We start from the raw sequence: 26840 nt of genomic DNA on the forward strand, positions 1-26840 counted from the left end.
AGGAGCATAACACAACAACCTCCTAGAGATGCATATTGAATTTCAGAGCCTTTGCGAGATATGCCCGTTCATTTCTCTTTCCCTTGCCTGTAGATCTTACAGATCAAAATATTGACATGACAAAGAGAAAGAAATCTGCTCAAATGCTTTATTTCATGCAAGTAAAACTGGGCATGAAAAAACAAGGGCAGATTGTTGTTACTTATGTAAACGTACTTACTTCATGTTTAACCCACATGACCATGTTGTGTATCAAGACCAGCAAAAGATTAGAATCTGCACCACGCAGACGGATGATGGCATTCACGGCACAATACATCTTTATTGAACACAGAAACCATGTGTACAGGAATAATATCCACAGCCTCAACTGAATAGGTAACGGCTGCTGGTGAAACTCGAAGGGGCCAGCAGACGACTGCACGTAAATTCACTGAGGAAACCACTTTTGAAAATCAAACAGCTGAATGTATTTAGCTCCACGTTACAACTCATGCATGACATCAAAAATAGTATTTCTGACATGATAGTTTCATCAACAAACATGGACATACCCAATCACAAATGAACAGAAGCTGAGTCAAACTGCTGCTCTGGAAAGTTAAGTTTAGAATGAGCATCAGATTACGTGAGGTTTATAAAAAAAACAAAAATTAACATCACCTTTTATCAACACCATCTGGATGCATTACAGTCAATAACACATTCTGCAGTTTATCTGTAGATCAAGTGTACCAATAACCCCAACAATCACCAATAAAATAATGATGGTACTTCAGAACTATAAACTCTGTTACAGATTTCAGACAAGTGGCTGTTCAAATATTTCCCTATTTGAAAACTTGAGATATCACAGCACAAGGTCTTTCATCCATGTCCTGGCAGTTTATGTGTTGTCATGCCATTGTATTATTAAAATGAAAAACAAGAAAATAACTGAAATAAAGCTCAATGGTTTAGGAAAGGCTGAGGGTAACAATACATATTTGATGGTCATTTTCTGACACGTACACCTCACTGCATCAGACACACAAGCAAACTGGCATCAGTATCAACATGAAGCAATCACAGCTGTTCAAGGTTTTTAAACACACGACCATACATGAAGGTTCAGCGGCACAAATGTTGCTGAAGTGATCTTTTTTTTTGTTTAACATCACAACATGTCACTGAGAACACACCAACATGTAGACCGACCTGTGAAGCTTTGCCTCAACACACACGACAAAATGAACCACAGCAAAGCGATAAGATGTACATCAACACAATGCTAAAAAGTTTAGAAACAAAGCATGTTCACTTTACTAAACTCGGCTGTAAACTGAAGACGTCTTAGAGGTAGGAAATGGGCATGGAAAATGTTCCAGGAATAATTATTCACCCGTTAAAACCGGTGTTAATTATATATTATTTCTACGAATCATGAGGCCCAATAGGTTTCTCCTATAGAGAGTTACAGCAATATCTTATAACGCCCTAATAATAAAAGAATCCAGCAGCTTTATTGCACTTGATGAGCAGTTCATAATTAATTACTGTCCATTGATTACATACAGTGATATAATCTGTAGTTGTAAAATGTCTATCAAATTGACAAATATAGACCAGCTCTGCATATGGCATTGGTAGAAGTGTATTTAAATGAGAATAGATGACACTATTTAGTGGTTTGCATCATTATAAAGACTAGGTTAAGTTATTACACATACAGGCAAATTAGACTATGTAATAAAGTTTCAACACCTTATGTTATACGGGATTAAAGGCCACATAGGGAAGTGGGTTCTGCAAAACTGTCCAAGTTCTAAACCTCGACAGCTCGTTTGACACCAGAGGCTTGTTAAATACCAAGTTTCACACTGATTACATTCCCACTTGTTAAAAAACATTTCCATCTACTATGAACAATGTGTGTGTGCAGCTGCCATTTCAGGGACTAAATGAATTCATCAGAAGAAGAGCAATGACATCCAGCGTGTAATGAGCTTCATTAACATTACTCCAGAATTGAGATGTTAGTACAAGTGTGAAGACAACAAATCCTCACGATACATAATAACCAAGGTGCTGCATTACAACAGATGCAGATAACTGATCACATGAGATGACATTTACAAAGAGCAGTCGGTTCAGCTGAGGTCACAAGTCACAGGCTCACAGGCAACACCATGCAGGTAACGTTAACACAGTCTCCAGGTCTGAGTCCTGTTATTTAAACACAACCTACACACTCCCATACGGTCAATACAGAATATTAACCTGCAATGAGAGACTTTTGCATGTTATTATCTACAATAAACTGTATATATAGTCTTTAAACCCAAATTGTTTTGAAAAAAATGTTCACATCTTGAAAACAACATTTCTAAAAATGATTGATTAAAATGTCCAACAAATGGGTTTCATTATGAGACATTATTCACTGTGCATCAGCTGGATGTTTAATAGGTCTGTCCCGACTGTGTGAACGTTAATTTGAAAGTTTTTATTTAAATAGTATCAGCCAGCTTCATGGTCAGAAAAAGAACATGTGATAACTTGCTCAATGTTGTGGTATAAAGTACAGTACTACTTAATAAATATCTGTGGAGGAGTTGCGTAACAAAAAACAACCTACAATGATGTTGCGGATGTGCTTAAAATAGTATTTTGCAATGAATTGTTGTTAATAACAGACAGCAAGAAAGTAAAATCAAAATTTGTATCGGCTCACCAACATTAGTTGAAGCAGGTTATTTATGTTATACTTCAAACATCCATATTGAGCAAGAACAGTTTTAAGTCTGACACCAATGTGACACAATTCATGTTTTAACCAAGAGAAACTTAACCATCTTACAATTGGAAAGGGGCAATTATTTATAAACTCTATTTGTGTAGGACCCAACAAATTCAACTTTTGGTCATCTTGTCTATAGATATTCTGGTCTCAATAACATGATAACGTATCAGCAGCCCTCTGCTTTCAAACCCATCGACTATTTGCACATTTTAACCCCAGAAGTGTTTATAATAAAATACTATAAAAAAGGTAATTAAACTCCAGGTCATTACAAATTATATTATAACATTTTCATTTTACATATCCACTCCGATTGGATTAGAGATCAAATTGGTTACAGTGGTTATTCGTTCCTTTTATTTATTATAACACTGTTAATTCAATAATGCACACAAAATGTGCAAACGGTCCAGGGGTAGAAGACATCACATTTGATTGAACAAACATAAAATCATGCCATGAGTGTTTTAGTCAATCATACTGTATTTACAAGGATTTACATTTACAAGGATTTTCTCTGCCATGCATTGTTTCTTTATCTGGTGAATTCTGAACCAGTTTCATTAAACCATACACTATGAACACTGCATTATTCAACAGGGGGATAGTAAGTCATATCTTTAGGGAGCCCAGGCAGAAAATGATGATCATATCTAGACTGATTTATTTGTAATTCCTTTTGTGGACGGTACTTTACAATACATGACTATAGGTCTGTAAAGTTGTATTTTTTTAAGAATCTTACTCTCATGATGAGCTCAACGTCGCCCCGGGCCTCATTAATTGCTTCCTGGGTTTATAATAAATACATTTTGAATGGATTTACAGGTATATTTACTCTGCTTTTTCCCTAAAGGTGCCGGTGAGATGAACAGAGAGGGGAAACAGGGAAAATACCAGAGTGGGGTTGAAGGAGGGGAGATGTACGTTTGTGAGGTCACTACCAGTCTGCATTATCCCAGGTCTCCTCGGCAGGTTTTGTGGGACTCTTCTTCGTCTTACCCTCTGCGTTCTCCCAGTTGTTGTCCCAGGCTTCCCAGCTCTCCTCTGTGCTGTGTTTGTTGTTGGACGCTCCCTCTGAGCCCCAATTGTCCCAACTGTCAGAGCTCTTCTTTGCAGAATTATCTACGTTGGTCCAGCTGTCACTGCTGGGGGATTTCTTGGCCTTTAAGGAGTTGCTGCTTCCAAAGGTTTCCCAGAAGTCCTTTGCGACAGGCTGGGTAGAACTGCCCTGATATCCCTCAGTGGCATCCATGTTCTGGTAGCTCTCTCCAGTAGACCTGAAGACAAGCAAAACATGTTTGAACAGTTAATGTTGGTCACGCAGTACAAAACATATTGGATGTGGGAGATTTAGAATTGTATCAAGTTGTTGTCATTACCCATCCTCCGTTTTTCCCACGAAGAGATTAGTCAATTTGGAACCAGCTCCCTGGACCTAAAGAACAGAAACAGTTAAGCTAACAATACTTTGACGCAGTTGTTACTTGAAGTGTTTTTACAGATTGTGTTAAAAAGAAAAACATCTTAACAAAAATGTAATACAAAAGTAAAAACTAGCAATCATAGAAGTGATAATAAAAAGAAACTAATTACCACAAATACATAAACATTTCTAGTTTTTGTAACAACAGTTTGAGGTGGTAATAATAAACTGAAAATAGATATTTCTAACACTTTACATCGGATTAGTTGACCACAAAGTACTCACCACCGAATTAAAAATGGCAGCAAGAAAAACAAGAGGTGACAGTGAGTTAGAAATATTCATCATCATAGCAAAACCAGTCTCCTTGGAGGGCTAGGACCTCTGCAGTTTTTGGTTATCTGCCCTAAGACCCCCATGTATTTTAACTGTTGGATTAAAGCTGCTGTTCCTGAATCAGGAGACTGGTTTTGTGTCTGTACGGCGTGGCAGAGGTCTGCCCCCCCTACCTTGTTTGCCAGCCCGGTGATGCCGAGTGTCATTTCATCTAGCAATTTGCCATCTTTTACCTGAATGAGTCAAATGTTTATTAAAAACGTATAATGTCAAAAATGTCCAATCACACATGTTTGTCTAAGGTACATGTAGCTAGCAGCAGTTTGGTTTTCCATTGTGAGAAAAGGATTGGTTTTGTTAATAATCAACATGAGAAAACAACATTTTGTTTGAGTCCAACAACAAGTGATTCTTCCCAAGAGGAAATAAGGCCAAAGTTAAGCAACTGAAACCAGAGACTAAAAGCATTCTTACAGAGGAGCAGACTATTGATACCTCAAACCATTAATGCCAACTGTACATTAGAAGACAAAAACCTTTAGTTTAAAACTCAACCTCCGTCAATGGCTATCCCACTTTTCATCAATTAAACCAAGATAGAAACCCACTTCCTGGATTTTGTTTTCTTAAAGCTTAACAAAACTAATATCCTATTAAAAGACTGATCCAGGAGCTGCTCTCTTGACTGGGTTAGAGAAGTATTTTGGATATAACTCACCATGATCCTCAGGGAGTGAGACATATTCAGTACAGTATTGTGATGCAACAGCATATTTTGCAAAGCCAGTAAGCAATTGATTGTCAATTGAAGAGCTCCAGATTGTGTCTTTTAATGTTTACCAAACTTTATAGAAGAATAATTGTAAAAGCCTTGGAGCAAGACTTCGGCCAAATATGTATGCCAGTGATCAGTCAAGCTCGACTTCAAGTGCAAAATGTATATCAAATTAAGATTTGTTTCATTTGGTAGCCTTGCCTGGTGAAATGGAAATTACATTTGGTTAACATCTTTGTATAAATATAGATTTGGCCCAGCACAACAGGATTTGCATGTTTAGTGTAAAGGCTCATGTTTCTGATCATCAAAAAACACATTAGTGGTTATAATATATTCAGTAAATTAACCTTGCGATACTTCAAATCCCAAAACCCGACTGCCTTGAAATGACAAAGACTTTGGCTCATAAAAAAGGGTTTAATTTACTTTTGAGCGTGGTCCAGTCACTGTGTGGAAAAATCCACATTGACTCACATCCGTTCCCATATACACAGTTCACAGCTTTCTGCAAATCCCATTAATGAATCACTAACTTGGAGAAATAAAAAGAGTGTTATTTTTAAACTGCAGTTTTTGTCTTTTAATTTCAGCTGGCACAAAGCAGATAAACTGGCACAGACAAGCAGTGTAGAAAATAGCACATTCACATCTGAAGCCGTTTTGTCTCTAAAGCACTAAAGCCCACCACCAAATCAACAACTTCAAACATCAATGTTACCTTTTCTTGTGTGGGTTTGATAACATTCTCATTTAATGTCTGTCCTAACTCTGTAGCCTAGTTGGAAGTCAGAGAGGAGAATGCACTTGAATGAAACAGAGTTTAACATTCACAGTAGAGCAAGACACTGAGCTGCTTGTTCTGCAGTAGCATGAAGTGACTGATCATTCCCATTCAACATGACACTGAACAAGCACTAGAGGGTGTAATGGTTCAAAGGAATATACATCATCAGTGTAGAGCGCATATCTTTTCTGTGTAGTCTGGTGAAACACTAAAAGCTTTCAATTGTAACTACCAAAATCTCTGTTGTTTCCTCGACTTCCTAAGTTCTGCAGAGCAACATGCTGCATAAAGGTTATATAAAACATATGTTATGTTGGTTATTCTTGTTTCTTTATGTATGCGAAAAATATAGAAAAGTAGAGCTACCATCCCCTTTTAACTTAACCCTGCCGAATGTTGCAATGCATTCATTGTAATAAATACCAACCGTAATTGTATTTACATACCATTACACCTCTAAGGCACATAAGCAGTCAACACAAAACTCATGCATGAATTGAATAGCCACTACCAAAAGAGTTTATGGAAAAAACATATCCATATTAAAGGCAATCACTATCCCTCTGTCTTTCACAGGTTATCTATTAACTCAAAGTACAGGCACCAAGAAAAACACAGTATATTCAAGCAGAAGCATGTGAAAATCATAATTTTGCAAAATATTCAATCAACACTGACAACACTACAAACTAAAATTAAAGAAAGTGGGTAATGTGTTTGCTGAAAAAAAACATGATGCGGAATAAGCGCCATGCACCTATTATCTGCTTTACCGGTTCTGGGGGTGCTTTATAGCCCTTTAACTACATCCAGAGAAGGCAAAGAGATATTGAAGTAGTAACACAGTTATTGCAGCTTTAAAATGTACATTATAGGGTTAGAGATTTACAAAAGCTAAAGATATTACTCAAAACAGAGAGAAAAGGTCAGAGGAAAACTTTATTAGCAGTACTGGTAACAGGTAACCCATGCTTTTATTCATCTTACCTTTAAGGTTGCTTGGTTTGCCAGTTTAGATGTCTGTAAGAGGGGGAAAAGACAGATATGTGAATTGATTTATTCTGACACCAATTCATTACAGCATAAAAACAAAACAGTATTTATTGCTTGACTCTACTCACATTATCTTTAGCGATAGTAGCAATCTTGCTAGCTCCAACAGCGAAACTGCTCCAACCCTGCAAAAGAATAAACACATTTCCAAAGAGGGAAAAACACAAGGAAGGACAAATCTGACAAGATATACAGCATGACTCACTGAATAAATAGAAGTCATGGCATTGTTGATGAAGTCATCCTCCTTCTTCTCTGGGGTCACGGTGTTGCCAAAGCCAACATACCGATTCTCTTGGTTGCCACTGTAGCCCCCTCCGCTGAGAGGCATACGAATATATATTTAACAGATAATTGAAATCAAACAACATTATAATAATGAAGTGAAGGCTCTCACCTCTGATATGAGTTAACATCATCACTCAGCCAGTCTTCAAAAGCTTTGTCGCCGGGTTTCGCTGAGCTTTGTCCCGGTCCTCCAGAGCTGTGTGAAACATGAAATCACTGCTTTAAAACCTGTCCTGTAGTGAGAGCGTGTAAAAGAAAAAATCCATCACTCTTACCGATGAGAGGATGAAAGGCCGGCATTGGGTTGAGGAGATGTCCAGTTTCTGGCCGAGGACGTCTCAATGGACCACTCCTTACCCTCTGCTATGGTTGCAACCTGTCATACAGAGTGTGTACATTTAAAATCAAGTTCCTACAAACAAGCAACCTCAGGGTCTGAACGTGATACGTAAAAACACTGAAGTGCTTTACACTTGCATTCTTTCTTATGGCCAGCAGGGGGCCATTCCTCAGTTTGCACAACACATCTTCAGTCAATGAGAGTTTATGGTCTCAATAGCTCGTTTTGAATCGTGTACATATACTATGAGGTTCATTTTGTAAATGATGGTCCCATTTAGAATAATACAGATGACCGTGATCAATACCAATGTGTTTAACTTTTAGTAATTTAACCCTTTCACAGTGTGTCAGTTAATGACACCTCGTTTAATTTGGTCACTTAAAAATGCTTTGTTCACTTTTCTGGTGTGCTTGGTAAAGAGCAAGCATCCTCCAGTTGGTGTACACAGTGAACATATCAAACAAATACATAGCACAAATAGATAATAAAAACAGACTGGGGGCGATGCTAGTCTACCATCAGCGTTGAGAACAATTTGTTGGTTAAACTCTGTGGAACTGGTCAAAGTGGTGCACACCTCACCTTGTCTCTAAAGAGTGCAGCAGGTTTGCTGTTGTATTTCTCCTGTAAATTCCAGGTGGGATCATAATCATCTTGGAGCTCGAGAAATTTGCGGAATTCCCCATTTCCTCCCACTTTCATCTTCTCAAGCTCAATATCTTTCCACTTGTCCATGGTGACAGAGCGCACGAAACTGCAGATAAGACAGAAGGGATCATTATCAGACCTGGCAGGAACTCCACTATCATCAAAACCATAATACAAATCACTTGTCTTACCTCAGATGTACTCCCAGGCCCCTGTGCTTGCCAGAGCACTCAAGACAAATCCAGATCCCATAAGTCACACTAACCCATTGAGGGTTAAAACCCCCACACTCATAACATAGCTGAAACAAACAAAGCACAGTGAATGCATTTTAACATCTGCTCAGAAAAATCTAAAAAAATGAATTCACAAAAGATAATGTTGCCTGAGCCTACATTTAAAAGAAAACATGGGTCCTTGTCTGCCAAGCAAACTGGTGTTAAAGCAAATGAACCAACCACAGGATGATATGATATCAGATATCTGATGTTTGCATTTTGGTTCAAGATAAACTACTAATATAATGACAACTATAATGAAATATTTGTAGGAATCATACTTGATCTGTTTCAGGGCATGTATATAACCTATTTATGCTAATCATTTGGTTACAAGCTGTTAAAACTGCTGTGCATGTTCCCGACTTTGTCAGTTGAATAACCCATTATAAAATGATAACAGTAATCCCACAGTAACCATTTTATTGTATAGAATGTCCAGGCCTTGAGGCTAAATACAAAATAAATAAAAATAAAATAAATGTTTTTTTTCTTTGTCAGTTAAACAGAACAGAACAAAAATATGTTTACTTATTTATATAGTTTATTTTTAGGTTTAGTAGACGTATTTGTCTGGTGTTATTGCCCGAGATGCAGGCCAACAAGATGTTCACTGGCAGTGAAACTCCCGTCTAAAATGACTCCCAGCATTTATCTGAACATGGATGAGAGCGGAGAACGTTGATCGTGGAAAGGTGCTTCTTTGCAAGACTCCCAAACACCTGCTACCTGAATTATAAGATGCCAGAGAGGTGAAACTATTCTGAATAAGAAATGAAAACTAGCCACATGAGTAACTAAATGAAGCTCAGCGCAAGTTCAATCAGGAAGACTAATATCCTCTGGCTGTTACACGTCATTTCAATACTCTCTCCTCTCTCAATAAGTGATCGGGGGCGTTACTCCCCAGCTAGCCAATCATTTCCCACCATTTCTCACAACCCATCATCGCACCCGCTAACCCCTTTAAATCTGCTCTTCCCTCTCTGTCAGTTGTCATTTCAGGTGTCAACGCGCAACCCTCCTCCACCCCTTCACCTCCTGTCTCCTCATACAGGGTCAAGCTAAAACCTTCTCCCTTCAGACCGGACCGAACTACTTATCACCACCATCAGTGTCTAGACCCCGGGGGGGTTAATCGGAGCGGTTTTTTCCCCTCCTGAATGATCATCCTGCAAACCGGGGCCTAATCGCCAAACATCATTTCATTCACTTGTTATAATCTGTCAATCACTATTCCTTCATATTATGTGTCCCGGTAATAAACATGTATTTCATACATCACGTCTCTCCTGATTGAACTTACATTATTCTCTTCTTGGGTTCTCACTTCCTTCAGAACTCGTCTGGTCCTTGGACTCGCCATGTTGAACCCCACTGAAAGAGAAAGGTAAAGGATCTTTGGAACATTTGTTTAAGCTTGATCAAAAGACACTAAATACTCCTGTAAATGAATACTCCTAAACACAACTTTAAGGTAACAATCTAATAATTGCCTATAATTGTAAAACAACCGTATCAACACCAGAGCACTATTTCAAATACTGAGATCACAGATTTGTTTTTTATTGTTTCCTTAACAGAAAATTCTCCTTTAATATAAGTGTTACATTTTCTATTATTTAATGAGGTCGGTTGTCATTTCTGAATTTGAACTTTAAATCTCTGCTTCAAAGTAGTGATGGAAACTTCTTTGATGGTGTCATCTAAAACAAACAGGGCCCAGCTCCAAAGACAGCAGGCTAGACTGAGGTGTACTGCGCCTCGCCTGGCAGGTGGATGAAAGCAGCTCGAAGGCTGCAGCCAAGAGATAGGGCAAAGGCTGCAAGAAGACCTTCCCAGAATGATGCAGAAAGTAATCTCAATATTCATCAGAGTATTACTGCAACTTTTAGAGGTCACAGATAAGGCATGTCACTAATGTGGATGAAAGGAAAGTCATATATGATTATATATTAGCACTTGTGCTTTAATTCAAGATGTTGTTTTTGTACACCACTAAGACATTGCTGTACATTTCAGATCAATTTCACAACGTGTTCTATTGTCCGTGGCACTGGGACACACAAAGTTGATGATTAATAAAGCAATTACCAGAACATTCAGACAGCCGTGATTGTGATATAGTTTCACATTCACTACTTTAAATCCTACACAGTCTGATGCTATGTAATGTCAAAATATTTCATGAAAAGACAAAGACCAACAATAAATGGGTCCTACTTAGAAGAATAAGGAGCCAAAGCATGACATATTGTTTTCCTTTGTGTTATAAACCTCTGTTTAGTCATCCAGAGAATATGAAAACACATCAGGGAGCCACAACGTTCATCTGTATGCCGTCCCTTCCATGCAAAGAAAATTGGCACTGTGGTTTATATAGGCAGATCATACATAAAATGTCCTTCTGCTGTAAATTCTTGAAGCAAAATATATTTATTTTAAAGATGTACATATTATGTAAGAATGCATGGGCCTGGGACTTAGAGCCACAGCCAGGGCAATAAGGTCAGAAAGGATTAGAGAACACACACTGGGGGTATTGGTATTTGTTATGTGACTTTAATCACAATACCAGCAGATAATCATTTATACCGATGGGTATGTTTCAAGTGAAAGTTATTGAGTTGGGGAAGGTTTTCCCCTCAGTTTTTGCTAAACCCAATATGACCCAAAGATATTTAATCTACAATGGTATTAGGATCGCCTTATTCTTTTACTAACTAAGTTAGTCAGTACTACCGAGGTTTAAAGATACTGTTGTTACTATAAAAAGAAAAATCAGGAACAGTAGTACAAAAACACAACTGTATTAGGTTGGACATGAAATGTATGATCTCATACAGGTGTAATGTTTTCACAGTGAGGCACTCTTTACAAATCTATGTAGACATTCAGGTGAAGAATATTTAGCAAATAAAACAGTCGACTGGTAGGATTACATTTCTCCAACCAGCCTCGCTTTGAGAAAAACATTAAGAGGAAATGTTACTTGCCTCCAGTGGTGTAAAGTAACAAAGTAAATGTACTCAAGTACTGTAATTAAGTGCAATTTACAGATACTAGTACGTATCTTTTGCCACTTTGTACTTCTACTCCACTACAATTTAGAGGTTATAAATAAGACTTTAGTTACACCTGGAGTAAATGCACTTGCTATCCTGCAGCATACAAAATAAATTAAATTAGCTCCACGTTTACCAGTTGTGATAAATATAATCAAAACATATATATTACTAGAAAATTGATCTGCATAACAAGTACTTTTTGTGTTGGTACTTTAGGTATTTTGATGCTAATACTTGTGTACTTTTACTTGAGTCATATTTGCAATGAAGGGTTTTTGCTTCCAACAGAGTATTCATAGACTCTGGTATTTCTCCTTTTACTTTAGTGCAAGATCGGAGTACTTCTTCCACCTCTGGATATGATACTATGAGAGATTTCCATACAGAACTGCAGTCGTGTCAAGGCTCCTATACTCGTTACGTTAGCAAACACTAGAGATGTTAATCTTCGTGTGTATTAACAACATACAACTAAAATATAACAACACTGTTACGGTGTCTTATTCCTGGTCATGATGTAAGGGTCGTTTATACATGGACATCACACCAAAAGGCTACATTTTAATAGATTGATATGGAAACTAGTGACGATGCTAACGTTAGCTGTGGACCGAGGCAACTGACCGTTACCTGTCTGTGATGATGAACAGCGGTGTTTTCTGAGCCTCAGCTGGAAACTCTACGAAGGCTTTTCCTCTCTGACGGAGAACCGGCAAATATGACACTGTGACAGACTGTGTCAGACCCTCATACGTGTTTTGTAACGATGGATTGCTGCTGTTAAGCACCGGTAGCCATGTTCCTGGTTTGCATACGTTGGCAGTGCAATGCATCATGGGAGCCTGCCTTTCCTTCTGTTTTCTTCTTCTTCTTCTTCTTCGTCTTCTTCTTCGTCTTCTTCTCTGTTTTGTTTGCTGCCTCCACTGCTCCGGAGGGAGAAGGTTAGCACACTGGACCGAGATTGATGTATCATAAAGGTGATACCGAACCAAAATGCATGAAGTGACAAAAACGTTCAACATGTCTCCATTAAACCCCGTAAGTTCAGCCTCATCTTTCCCCACCACAGCAGCTGCACACCTTAATTAACCACATTATTAACCCGAAAATACACAAAAAGTACACTTCAGATGCTCAAGAGGCCCGGTTCTACGGGGGTGCATAAGGGTGCATTTTATGGGATTAGTTTTGTATCATAAAGATAAAGCAACACTTTCTCAGAATAAAGCAAAACTATGAGTTTAAAAGAAAAAAAAACTAAGTCAAAAAAAATTAAATAAATTTCAAAAATAAAACTATAAGTTGCAAACAAATCATTTGTGTAATCATGTAAACTATAAGTCTTTTATCTTTGTTTTAACATAGGTTTTTGTTTGCAGTTCTTGTTTCTTCTTTCTCAATGATCAGACTTTTGCTCTCGCTGCAGCTCTTCTCGTTTGCGCTCCCTCATTTTTTGTTTGAGATTTTGACACAAACATCCCAGGTGGGCGGGACTTTCAGGGGTGCGTCCTCATTGGCTACTCAGTTTTTGAGTGACAGCCCACTACACCACAGATCATACAGTGCAACTCATGCAGCAAACTCCGGAGTCCACTCGGCCACGTTAGTGTTGGTGTCTCCTGGGGGGTTTTCATGAACATATCGGACTTATTTTATGGATTGCAGTGCATTATACTTGTGATGTGTAGTTCATACTTTATTCCAACTTTAAATATTTTAATACCTGAACACACTGCTGCTGTTAAATAATTTCCCAATTTGGGATTGATAAAGTGTCTGTCTGTCTATTTATTTATTTTATAGATTAAAAAAACACATCTATGTATTTTTAAGCTAAAGGTGATACACAATATAAACTGTATACTATTATTGTTCAAGACATGTTACATTTCAAAAGCATATATTGCTATGTTTAGGACAAACAATTAAAGACTGCTTTAATTGAACAAATTCTGCTATTTAAAAGTGGCAGATTTGCTTTATTAAACAGACCAGACCTAGGCTGCATACCAACACAATTAGGAACATGCTCACATCTTACTATGTTGGTCTGAAGAGCTGAAGCATTCATACACAATGGATACAAACTGTGTTGTCTCATTCTATATCCTGTGAGAAAATGATATACATTTAGCATTACAAATTCTACATACTATTCCTAGCCTGAGGAAGATCTGAATAATCAACAGATTGGAATGGAATCTCTAACATTTCCATGTAGAATAAAGACAAAAGAGTGATTATACAAATTACATTTATTGAAATTTGAACCAGAAGATGAAGTCTCAAAGAATGTTTTAAATAAAAGGACATACAACAAAAAGGTGGATAATAATAAAATCTATTAAATGTATATGTAAAGCCATTTGGTCAAATGAAATGACACTGAGCCAGTGATAACAGCAACGCCAGCGTGGATGAAGCTGGTGCAGGTCTTTCTTCATGCCCCCCCTCCGTGCTGTCCCCTCAGAGGAAGTGGGGAAACGGGATAAGACTCTGGACACCACGCTGTCTCAATGATCCACACTGTTAATATGAGAGGAAAATAAATGTTTTAGGAAATGAAAAATATGAAGTTAACAAATAAAACACAGCTCATGGACGGTAGGTTTTCCTACAAAGTTAACTCAGCCTCCATTGATTTTCATATCAAATTAGCGTGTTAATAAAATAAGCTATCATGGCTTATACTTGCATATCTAAACAGAATCATGAAAACCTGTTGGTAGAGTCAGGCACACGAGTCCGTTTGAGTGTGTGCACTGTAGTGTTGCACGGTGTACCGATACTTGAAAGGTACCGCGATACCCTGCCGTTAAAAACGTTACGATTCCTCCGTTTCATTAGTATCGGTACTTTAAGAATGACGGGGAAAAGTACTCCGGTGAGAAAGCAGCGCTGTTTTAATAAGAGCCGTGTGTGTTCGGCGCTCTGCTCCGTGCCTGCAGTCCCTCCCCTCTCAAGCACGCTCTAAGTGCCTCCCCTCTCTCTTGCACGCGCTAGCTGCCAGAGCATGTGAGAAAACAAAAAGCATGGCTGCAAGTGGGAGTGCAACTGCCGCTGTGCCTCGGCTTGTTGACAAAAAAGACTCCAGAAGCAACATTTGGAAGTATTTTAGCTATATCTCTGACAGTGAGGGCAAGCCTACGGACACCACGAGGCCTATCTGTAAGAAATGTTTTAATTGTATTTAATACGAATTATTGTCATTTGTTTTATTTATTGTTCTCATTGTTTAAAAGTGTGTGTTATGGTTATGGTTCTGGTGTGAAATAAAGCACAATAATTACATTTAAGACCTTTTTTTAAGAAAAGTATCGAAAAAGAATCGGAATCGCAATTCTTGACTTGGTATCGGTATCGAAACCAAAATGTTGGTATCGTGACAACACTAGTGATGCGCCGGTGTCTGAACGCTCACTCACTGCTAGCTATGTAGCTAACTGTTAGGCTACTTAGCTTGCATTGTTATGGATCTAAAGGTAGCAAAAGCTAACTTTCATAGCACAGCTTTACTTCTCACTTATCACAATAAAGAAACAGACCGTATAGCACAAATGATCAATACTTACATATATTTTCACTTGTAGTATTATAATAATTGAAATGCTGGTTCTTCTGGGGTCTTCTGTCCACGCGCAGTCAGCTACCGCGCCGCAGATGCCTGCACTGTACAATCGCTGGAGGACTGGGCTGTCACTCAAAAACTGAGTAGCCAATGGGGACGCACCCCTGAAAGTCCCGCCCACCTGGGAGGTTTGTGTCAAAATCTCAAACAAAAAATGAGGGAGCGCAAAAGAGAAGAGCTGCAGCGAGAGCAAAAGTCTGATCATTGAGAAAGAAGAAACAAGAACTGCAAACAAAAACCTATGTTAAAACAAAGAAAAAAGACTTATAGTTTACATTATTACACAAATGATTGTTTGCAATTTATAGTTTTATTTTTGAAATTTATTTTATTTGCTTGACTCAGTTTTAAAAAAAATTTAAACTCATAGTTTTGCTTATTCTGAGAAAGTGTTGCTTTATCTTTATGATACAAAAACTATCCCATAGCATTGCACCCCTCAGTTGAGTCGTTACCCTCATTTGAAAAAATGAAAAGTGAAACAAAATGAAATTAAAAGTGAAAAAATATTACATAATGCTAACAATAATAATAACAGTAAGCAAGAAGAAGAAGAAGCAGAAGAGAAGAAGAAGAAGAAGAAGAAGAAGAAGAAGAAGAAGAAGAAGAGAAGAAGAAGAGAAGAAGAAGACGACAGAGAGAAGAAGAAGAAGAAGAAGAAGAAGAAGAGAAAGAAGAAGAAGAAGAAGAAGAGAAGACAGAAGAAGAAGAAGAAGAAGAAGAAGAAGAATATAGTTGAAATAAAATAAATTGTAATTGTGGTTAAATAACATTGTCTGCTGCATGTATTTGGTCAATTTAAACGGTAAGTAACGTTATTATGTCAGGTGCGCGTGACCTGTGTCGCTGCGCGTTCGTCATCTGCAAGGTGCTTACACAGCAGTCAATGATGGACATCAGAAAATGGTTAAAACAACCAGCCCTTATCGCCAGCAGTAACACTGCATATACTGCAGGTAATAACAGTTCAGATCATGGGGACATTACGTTACCCGCGGCCACTGTCGTGGACAATAACGTCCTCCCGCCCGACTCGCTGGCTTTGCCCGCCTCGCCCACGGAGGCGGAGCAGCCGCAGCCGCCTTCGTTGCCCGCAGATGCCAGAGGACCTCGGCAAAACAGAGCCTGCCCAGCATAGGCGGCGCGTGAGGCTCAGGTTTGGGAAGGCTAAATCACTTTTTTTTAACCTGACGCTGCCCGCCTCCGGCGTCTATAGAAAAGAGATAAACTCAGTGTGCGGAGTTTAAATGTCTCAAGTCATATTACAGGATAAAGGAAATACAGTTTAAACAGCCGTATGCAGAGAAGACGCCGACGTGTCGCACTTATCATTCATATTACATCATCAATCAGATCATCGATCATATAATATCATAATACATCATATATTTCCTTATCTAAGTCAGCTTCTCCAGCCGTATCTGGCCGTGCAACACTTACAGTGTCACATAGGCCTACTGTATGCAGAAGTATTATTTTAAGCAACACATTATGTTGACGAAACACTCGAGTCAAATGTAATTAAAGTCAGATCCGCTCGTGTCTTAGATGGGGCAGTGATATCATAAAACTATACGCTTTCAAACACTCGGTAGGCCTAGTTATTTTTTAACCAGTTCTGTGGCTTGTATCCTGGATTATATGTTTAAGTCATGGATGTTTAAAGCTCATATTTGTCTAATATTAGTTTACTTTTCATTAATGAAGTATGACGCTGCGCTGTCAGTACACTTGTCCCTGTTTGTGATTGGTCAAATGTAGCTAACCCCGCCCCCGTGGACGTGCTCTCAGCTGGTGAGAGAAACCCTGGCTTGATTTACCGAGTTGATAACCAGCGTCGTAGGACCGCTTAGCGAGATCTCGTTTGTTAGTTTGTTGTTGTTAGTTTGTTTGTTACTCAAACATATCCAGGGTATGTTGAACTGGCTTCGTAGTACAGGGCACAGGTGGCTAGCAGCGCTAATGTCAAAGACACAGACATTATACATTATATTTGTATTTTAGGATGCAGTGACACAAATATTTGGGAAGGCTTAGCCTTCCCTAGCCTACAGCACCCGCCGCCCCTGCTGCCCAGGTATATTTTTTTTTTAAAAGTACCCAACTTGCCTGTACAGCGGGGTAAGGCGGTCATTTTGCAGCTCATGGTTTCAAAACAGAGATTGGCTGGAATATTCATGTAGAAAAGATGCCATCTTCTGCTGCATGTAGTCGACATTTCGGTTCTAGTACGTCAGATGCCTTCACCACAACTGGCTACAACAACTGGCGCCATGCTCTTGTACGTGATAAGGGACTGGGAAGACATGAATCAAGCAAAGAGCACATGAAGTCAGTGGCTTTGTGGAAGGAGAGGTTCTGAAACAGTTCTGTTTCATATGGGTGTTGAGATGTATCCATTGCTCTCTTCATTTTGCTCCCAAAGTGCACCAGATTGATGCTTTTAGTTTTAACTTCAATATTTAAAAAAAGATCTTCCCGGTGGAGCATGCCCCCGGATCCCCCTACAGGAGGTGAGGACCCCCAGAGGGTGTTAGGTCCACTCCCCACTTATAAAAATAGCACTTTACCACTGCACCCTCTCTAATCTCAGATGCACCCTGAGTCATTTTGTTCTGGAACCGGGCCTGTTGACATGCTTCACGCTTTGAAATTGCACCGATATCTGTTACGGTTCTTCAACAAAACGTTCACATGTAATAGGTTTATCTCTCATTCAGAACAATGAAAATGCTCTCCTCTCACTGATTACTGCACATCACCATGGAAACCTTTGATCTCTGGACATGTTGTTAGCTCAAATATAAACACCTGTGTCATGGAACACGATGATGTCATAACTCCAACTGACATGCTCAGAGCAGCAGACTTCAGATAATGGTTAACACAGCTCTACGTCAATGATGGGGTGTCATCAGAGCCCTAGAGAGATAAGAGTTACGACACTCTTTGATGTCACCGCCAGCCGGTCACGTGGTTTATGTATGCCGGGATAGTTCAAAACGCACTTCCGTTGCAATGCTTCTCTATGGAAAAAACAGCACAAACATGGTCAAAATAGTCATAGATTAAACCAACGCTGTTATTTTTTAAAGATTGCTTTCATATTTACATGATGTGGTTACACTTTGTATGGATTGGCACTATTTATAAGTTTCGTTATTTAACGATATTTTGAGGGGAAAGTGTGGTAGCACAAGCAGGCTATGTTGCTGTCACTGCCAGGGCAGTCACGTCCGTAGTATAGTTGCGCTGCGCTGTCATGTTCTTCTATGGGACAGACAGACAGCAGCGATTGCGTTATTGAATGGTAAATATATATATAAAAAAACACACACACCCAAGTACTTTTTCAGCTGTAATTGCATTATTGCATACTTTTTATTGACAGTTTTGCATTTGGAGAGGCAGGGTGACAACGGAAAGCTTGGTAGCCTATTACTTAGATACGTTTTATATTTTTGGAGGGAAACGTTTGTGTTCATGTTAGCATGGGTAGCATGATCATGTTAAGACTATGAATATCATTTTACCACAACAGTGGATGAACAATTGATATATGTGTTTGAACAAGAACAACAGGAAGAACAAAGTAAAAGAGACGAACAAATGTGTGAACAAGTATTAAGAACAGTGTATGGAAAAAGTGATGTGATGTGGGATGTGTGTTAGAACAAAACAAAGTAAAATGAATGAGAAGGAGAACAAAGAGGGTTAGGGTTCAACAGAAAAAGATTAATTCAGCCAAAAAACACAATTTTGATTAATCTAAAGTGTAAAACAATCTTCAACACAGACCAAATTAGTGCCCTTGGACAACAAAACATATGGTGGGGCAAAGAAACGATAAATTAAATTGAGAGAGTGGGAGACTAAAAATGATTACTATGATAAATATTCAAACTATTTACAAAACTATTTACAGAAGCTCCTGTTGAACCAGCAACAAAAACAGGTTTGTCAACAATAACGAGGCCACTTTGCCAGGGGGAGGTGATCCAGCGACGAGACAATAAAGCAATTCATATTAGGTTCTGTTGAGACACTACAGAATATAAAACCTTCCAAGCCATGACCTCTGCCTGAAATCAGGACCACTTAGAGGAGAATGCAGCACATCAAACTGGAGTCAGGAGTGTGAATAATACATTTTGGCCAAAACAAATTGTTGCTTACCAATACAGTGACTGAACATTGGACACCAAAAAGTTTGACCTCATGTCGTCACGCAACACTGTTACTGCCCTAAGTCATTTCAAGATGGAGGAGTATGATAAGGCCATCAGCTTCCTCCGGGACTCCATCCATCTGTTTCGGGGCCTGAAGATCGGTCCCAAGGGAAGCTGGAAACCACAATCCTGGAAACAACAATCCTGGAGGTCCAGCATGACCTGTTGAGACAAGGGCACAAATTTGTTCTCACAAGCCGCTTCACTCAAGACTGCCTGGAAAACACATTTTCGTCCATTCGTCTGAGGAACTCTGTCCCAACACCTGTAGAGTTCCAATATGCTCTGCGCGCTGTCACTGTGGGTGAAAAAAAAAAGTGCTAATTATTTTTTTTTTAAAGTGTTTATTTTGTTAAAAATAAACATTTTGGATGCATGACCATGTTTTAGGCTCATCCTTCATTCACTGCTGTAGAGTAGCCTATTCAGTAGGCTATTATTTGTTTAAGACTGAATAATACCTTTGAAGAACAATCATTTAACTAGTGTGTATATTACAATACAAAGGAATCTATCCTAGCATGCCATCAAGCATTAAAAAGTAGCGCAAGGCTAGCTGTACAGTACAGATGAGTTAACACGGAACAGTACAACAAAAAACAAAGTACAGTCAACATGTCACATAATGAAATGTTAGTATATCCCAAAATTCAATGAAATATTAAATGAAATATTTATCACAAACGCCATCTCATTTCTACTAGTGCTAGCAGTTAAGTCATATCATACAGAAAAAGCCGACTAAGGATGGCTGACACGGTCAGGTTCAGCGGATAAAAACCAAAATAACAATAAAAACACATAATCAATCTAAATCCTGCTTGTTAGTTACCCAGCATCATTGATATATAAGCTGCTAGCGATTAATTACTGAAATCTTACCTTCAAAGCTGACGAAGTCGCGCTAGCTAACTAGTAGGCAATGCTAGCTAAATTGGTTGTAACAACCAAGATAAAATATAGATAATTACGCTGTGCATATACAAATGAAGACCAGTATAAGCATCATAAAGGGCCTCTGATACAATATAGACAGTTGACAATTCAAAAGAGTTCAATATTTCAGCAACTTACCTCTGGAACTAATCGACGCGCCGTAATGTAAGTGAATGAGGTTAAACGCCCAAATGACTATATTTTGAACTATTTCGATGTCCATACCCCGGAAGTAGGCGCTGCCATTTTTTACAACGGAGGTCTATGGGAGTGTCGTAACTCTTATCTCTCTAGGGCTCTGGGTGTCATCATATGCCGTTTCCATGGAAACGTATCCCTCGCCATAATACAAGATGTCGCTGTAACTCCAATGGACACGCTCCTATCGTCCCCGAAACTTTGCTTGTATATCACCGGTCCATGCCTCAACAGCTCTACGCCAAATCTGAGATCTCACCATAGGCTGTTTCCATGGAAACGCATCCCTCGCCAAAAAACACGATGTTGTCGTAACTGATATGAAAATGGCCAAAAACAACACCAGACTTCAGATGACAGTTAATGGTCCAGCCCTCAACATGTCTATGTGCCATTAGTGAGTTTTCCTAAAAAGCTGTTGCCATGGCAACGCATCCCTTGCAATAAAAAGCGGTATTGCTATAACTCCTATGAACATGGTCCAAAAGTGCTAAAACTTCACATGTGTGCTAACAGTCCAGCCGTGAAGACATCTACAGCAGTGGTTATCAACTGGTGGGTCGCGACCCAAAAGTGGGTCACGGACCCGTTTCGAGTGGGTCGCGGATGTGTGAGTGAAGAAGAAAAAAAAATTGGAATATTCTTTTTTTTTTGGAAAAAAATCAAACTTTTATTTTGAAGGCCCGATTTTCTAACGCTGTGCATGCAGTCGGCGTTGGACTGGAAGTACCGGGGACCATAAACGGTTTTGAAAACTTCTGTCACATAGTGATCATCTTCTCAATAAAATATCTTTGCTGATGTTTTTTCGAGTCTTCTGGCCAATCAGAATCAAGACTGTTGCCGGAAGTCCCCACAGAGAATAATTTAGTGGTAGAACTATTCTTTATACGTCCATGGGTACAACTTCAGATAAAAATGAACACATAATGAAATATGACCCCCGGTTTGATGATTGACAGGTCACAGAACAATGAGAGCTATCTACCCTTACCCACAATTTAAAGTAAGTCACACAGACTATCTCCTCTTTACTCTTCTCGCAGCAAGATGTCAGAACAAAGTAAAAAACAAACAATGGCATAAAATATTATTAATATGTCGGGTAGTAATACATTTATTTATTTTCTTCTCAGAGTGTACCAGAATGCATAGTTTATGTTAGTATTTCTAAAAATCTCCGGGGGAAAATCCCCCCAGATCCCCCTTCTGGTTGGGTTTTCAGCATGTGTGCCTTTTTATATAGTTCAGCTTTGATTCCATCATCTCATTAAACCTTTTTTAAAAGCATACTTTAGTTCTGTGAAGGGATATCATATAAGGGATATATGCACTGTACTTCACTTTAATTAATATTGTATGCTGAAAAGCGTATATATTACAGCACAATTTTTTGTTGAATAGATTTCAGTGCTTCAAAATGTTGGGTCGCGATGTATTGACCAAGTAAAAAGTGGGTCCCGAGGCCTGACCAGTTGAGAACCACTGATCTAAAGGACAGTTTTGAGATTTCTTCAAATGCTGTTGCCATGGCAACACAATGCTCGCCATAAAACACAGTTTTCTCATAACTTCAGTGAAAATGCTCCAAACAGCCCAAAACGTCACAGGTTTGGTAACGATGCAGCCATCAACATATCTAAGCGTATTATGGGGTGTCATCAAATACCGTTGCCATGGCGACAGATCATTCGCAATCAAGTTAGTTCCATAGTTTGCAGTTCAAATATTCTGCTGCTTTTCCAAGCCTTTTTACTTTATTTTCTTCTCTTATCACACATTCAAGCCCCCAGTGTTCATGTATCATTTCAATCTAAATTCTTCACTTTCTTCTTACACATTACATTTCAGCATAGCAATTCAGCGTCAGCTTTTCAGCATAAAGCATTCCCACTAGCAATTTATTCAGGAATTGCATTCTCTAGTTTCATTATGTTGTTGGTGAGTTGTAATCTTAGATCAGCTGTCATTACGTGAACCCAAAAAACTAAAGTAATGATCTGCATGGTCGATGGTGTAAATGTATCAGTTAAGCTATGCAATTGTTTTTACTGTATTTGCAAATTGCTAAATAAATGAACATGAGAAAACTCAAGGTAATTGTTAATAAAACTGAAATTAAACCATTACCACATGGCACAGTGATTAGTGTCAGAATGCACCCTTGTTAATCTTTTACATTGTATTTACTTATCATGTTCTTAAAAATCATCCTTCACCTTTAGACAGTGCTACAGTGACCTGTTATTAATCACTGGGTTATGGCAACGCCATTAGCCGCTGTTATCTGATTCAGAAGAGGTATAAAGGGGATGTTTCTGCAGTTGGAGCAGAAACTACTGCATCATCATGAATTCGTCTACAAGTTTAAAAGTGCGCCTGCCGGTGCTTGTTCTGGTGTTTGAGGTTGTTATGATCATTCTTTTTTCTCTTTTTGTAACGTATGATGACAATGCCAATGCAAGGCTGCAGAACAATGAGACTAACCCAATGGAGAACTCTATGTATCGAGACTATCCCTACTTTGCTGACGTACAAGTAATGATCTTTGTAGGCTTCGGCTGTCTGCTAGCCTTCTTCCGATTTTACGGCTTCAGTGGAATGATCTTCAATTTTCTTACAGCTACATTCGCAATCCAGTGGGCGATCGTGATACAAGGTTTTTTCCAGTTTTACTATGATGGTAAAATTCACCTGGGAGTTGTCAACCTGCTAAATGCAGAGTTTGCCTGTGCCGTTGTGCTCATCTCTTTCGGAGCCGTTATTGGAAAAACAAGTCCTGTTCAGCTGCTGGTTATGGCTCTGCTGGAAATCCCTATGTTTTCGGTGGTAGAGTGGGCTGTATTGAAGTACATAAGGATCAATGACGCAGGCGGCTCTATACTTATTCACCTGTTTGCCTGCTACTTTGGTCTAGGCGTGACATTTGTGCTGTACCGCCCAAGCCTGAATAAGGGACATTCAAAAGAGATCACCAGTTATCAATCGGACATCCTCTCTGTGATGGGGACCTTGTTCCTCTGGGTGTTCTGGCCTTCATTTAACTCTGCTCTGACCCTGAAGGGTGACGATCAACACAGAGCAGTACTCCACACTTTTATAGGTCTGAGCTCCTCCACTATCACTGCCTTTGCTCTCTCTGCAGTGTTCAACAAGAGAGGCAAGCTCACAATGGCGGACATTCAGAATGTGACTCTGGCAGGGGGTGTGACTGTTGGGGCTACTGTGGACATGATGATTTCCCCTGTAGCCGCATACGTCCTGGGCATCATGGGCTGCACCGCCTGTTTCTTTGGATACAGGTACCTGACCCCCTTTATGGCTCGACACATGAGGATCCAAGACCAGTGTGGCATTCACAACCTGCACGGACTCACTGGCCTCATTTCATCCACAGCAGGGATCTGTGCCATCCTCCTCGCTACAGAGGAAACCTACGGGCCCAGCATGTACCAGATATTTTCTCATCGTGCTCCACCGGCGGGAGACCCAAAGCTCCTGGAGCTGCAGAAGCTGATTCCCGGGCTGAAGCCGGGCTTGGGACGTACTGCGCAGAAACAAGCCCTCTACCAGGTGGCAGCTATTTTCGCCACCATCGCAGCATCTGCTGTCGGTGGGCTGCTCACTGGTATGGTCATAAAGCTGCCCTTCATGGCTTCCCCTTCCGACAAGGACTGCTTTGATGATGATCTCTTCTTTGACGTGCCGTCTGACTTTGACAGCGGACACCAGGCCCTCATAAGCTATGATGAAAAGTTACAAATGAGCACTATTGGCACCAAAGAAGTCTCAAAGTCAGTCTAAATCATTGCATTTTTTTAAAAAATGTGTCACTATGTGAGAATGTTGAAATGTGTCACTTTCACAATTCTTAGGCTGTTTACTGTTGTAAGGAACGTTTCTTTTCTTTTTTTTCATGAAATTGCAAAAGGCAAGTAAAAGTGTCAAATACGGGTAAAAACAATTATTACCAGGAAAGAAATCTGATGTAATTTCAACTTGTGTTTTGTATTTCCTTTCAAATAAACGATTTTAGGAAGTCAATGATGTGTATGTTGTTTTTAAAAACGTATTGTTTAAATGTTGTAGCATGATTGAATAAAAGCATCTGCCTCATTTAATTTTGTTGTATCTTATCTTATATTTATAACTAATGGTAACTCAATGCTTACTGCTGCCTCACTACATTGTTCAACATTGCACTTTGGTATGAACAGCTTTTAGTGACATAACACCAAAAATAATGAAAATGAGCATAAAGAGGAGTGCTTGAAAGATAGTTAACATATTGAATACCCTTTGTAACAGAAATGGGAGCAGAAGAAAAGTATAAAACGTGAAATTATGAATGACATTTGATATTGCAACATTTCAATTTAATATCTGATAATGTTTTTCAATTTGTAGACCCGATTGAGAAGTCCAGAAACTGTACACCATGACAACAAGCATAGTCAGATAATAATCCTGTAAGGGTTCATTTGCTAAAAAGAGATATCTTCCTTTTTATCTGTTTTCCTTATTGTTTGTGTGTTAGCTCTGTCATTTAGATAAGATACCTTTCTTAGTTTCATATCAGTTTTATTATATGTTTATTGTGCATTCAAAGGAGTATCATCAAACGTATGTTGGTTTATCAACTCAAAGGAATCTCCTGCTCAATTGAGAACATTCTCAGCATTGAACCGTTGGGATTTAATTCAATACCTCCCAAGAGATGTCTACTCATCATCAGTACAGTAACAGCACATGTGAATGTATGAGCTAAGATATAAACACATTCATTAACACATTTGATCTGGAGGTTTACCTGAATGTACTGTATAAAAGGGAACGTTTGATTCATTAACAAGCCAACGAGAGTGAGTATATTTTATTGACTGTATTTTATGGTGCCACTAGTAATAATAGAGTATATTAGTACATGGGCAATTCACACACTCCTGATAATGACAGGCCTCCAGCCAACCTTTCCAGTGATAAAGCCAGGCTCTTGAACTCTTCTGTTTCCTTCATCACAAAGGTTATTGATTTACTCTGTAAGCAATTGAGTATTATACTTTCTACGTAGTGTATCAATAGATTAGTGGGACACTTTAGCTTTTATATTGCACCTCACTAAAGTAAATCATGTGTTTCTGTTCACAAACACGTCATTATGTCCTTAAAAAAGTAATGTCATTAGTTTTAGTAAAGCTTGCACTGGATCTTATGTTAACTGATCTAATATTCCTTATCTAGTCATGGGCATTGGCTAAGCAAAGTTCTATCTAATTTCTATGTAAAATGCATTATATTTAAAGTTCATAAGTCCCAGAGAGCTGATATACTTTGAAGATGACCCTCATTATCTTTACGTGAAAGTCATTTTTATGGAACATGTATTTACTGCTGATAAGTCATAATTGGGCGTACTAAATGAGCACACACATCACTTTTTCAAGAGGATATATCACGTAATATTTCATTGTTATTTTATAGAGAAAGTAAAGAAAAAGATATGGGAACATAACTGTGTAATTGTAAAATCAGGAGTCATAATGTGGTGTCCAGTGTCTTTAATACATGACCGGTGTCAAATAAATGATTACGGTTATGATTCTGAATTAGATTGTGCAGTTATTTTGAAACTTCACATAGTAATGCCAAAAAGAAGTAGACGATGAAATGCTAACCCTTACTCATGTGAGTTCCCTCATTTTCTGGAACACAATGTATCAATAATAATCATTATAGAAGATTATTTTACTTCCTTAACTGATTTCACTGTCAGCATAAATAATATTTATGATGTCAAATACAAAGTACAGACTAAGATAATAGTTTTTCCCAATAATAGTTTTTAGGCCTTATTGAATGAACAATATGTGTTAAAAGCAATAAGTAAGGTGCGAGTTGAAGTCACTCTTGTTGTTGACTTGGATCTGAGTGGTTTAAACATTAATCATCTTATCAAAAAAGGTTACCTGAAGTAACCTTAAGGATTCACAAAGGATAACAAAAGGACAAAGAGCTGACATTTGCAGTCTAACACTTCCTCAGTAATCAGAGGGTCAGCTAAATAC

The 26840-nt window shown here is 38.7% G+C and overlaps 2 protein-coding genes across 7 annotated transcripts; one reads left to right on the forward strand and one right to left on the reverse strand.

The window, feature by feature from the left end:
- Positions 1-297: 297 nt before the first annotated feature.
- Positions 298-12686, reverse strand: arfgap1 (ADP-ribosylation factor GTPase activating protein 1). Of its 6 annotated transcripts, none has more exons than XM_034218306.1 (13): positions 12415-12686; positions 10023-10093; positions 8630-8739; positions 8373-8544; positions 7723-7823; positions 7557-7643; positions 7365-7479; positions 7228-7284; positions 7094-7126; positions 6041-6097; positions 4718-4777; positions 4165-4220; positions 298-4062 (listed from the first exon to the last, which is right to left on the reverse strand). In XM_034218306.1, exons 2-13 carry the CDS (start codon positions 10080-10082, stop codon positions 3723-3725), a joined length of 1248 nt encoding a protein of 415 aa, XP_034074197.1. In that variant the 5' UTR covers positions 10083-10093; positions 12415-12686; the 3' UTR covers positions 298-3722. The 6 variants fall into 6 exon arrangements, 5 of the variants coding, with proteins under 5 accessions (XP_034074197.1, XP_034074198.1, XP_034074199.1 ...); XM_034218307.1 differs by having other exon boundaries at positions 12409-12664; XR_004569200.1 differs by having other exon boundaries at positions 3832-4062; positions 4494-4777.
- A 10438-nt stretch (positions 12687-23124) lies between these two features.
- Positions 23125-24579, forward strand: rh50 (Rh50-like protein). The gene has a single exon (XM_034218333.1). It carries the CDS (start codon positions 23125-23127, stop codon positions 24577-24579), a length of 1455 nt encoding a protein of 484 aa, XP_034074224.1.
- The last annotated feature ends 2261 nt before the right edge of the window (positions 24580-26840 follow it).

Source organism: Gymnodraco acuticeps, unplaced genomic scaffold (genome assembly GCF_902827175.1).
Source record: "Gymnodraco acuticeps unplaced genomic scaffold, fGymAcu1.1, whole genome shotgun sequence".
NCBI classification, from domain to species: domain Eukaryota; kingdom Metazoa; phylum Chordata; class Actinopteri; order Perciformes; family Bathydraconidae; genus Gymnodraco; species Gymnodraco acuticeps.

Excerpts from the sequence above, each read along its gene's own strand:
- rh50 (XM_034218333.1), top strand. The coding sequence starts at position 23,125 with ATGAATTCGTCTACAAGTTTAAAAGTGCGCCTGCCGGTGCTTGTTCTG.
- arfgap1 (XM_034218306.1), bottom strand. The coding sequence starts at position 10,082 with ATGGCGAGTCCAAGGACCAGACGAGTTCTGAAGGAAGTGAGAACCCAA. Across the intron at positions 7,824-8,372 it reads CTGCACTCTTTAGAGACAAG|GTTGCAACCATAGCAGAGGG; the intron begins GTGAGGTGTGCA and ends TCTGTATGACAG. Across the intron at positions 7,644-7,722 it reads GGCCTTTCATCCTCTCATCG|CTCTGGAGGACCGGGACAAA; the intron begins GTAAGAGTGATG and ends TGTTTCACACAG.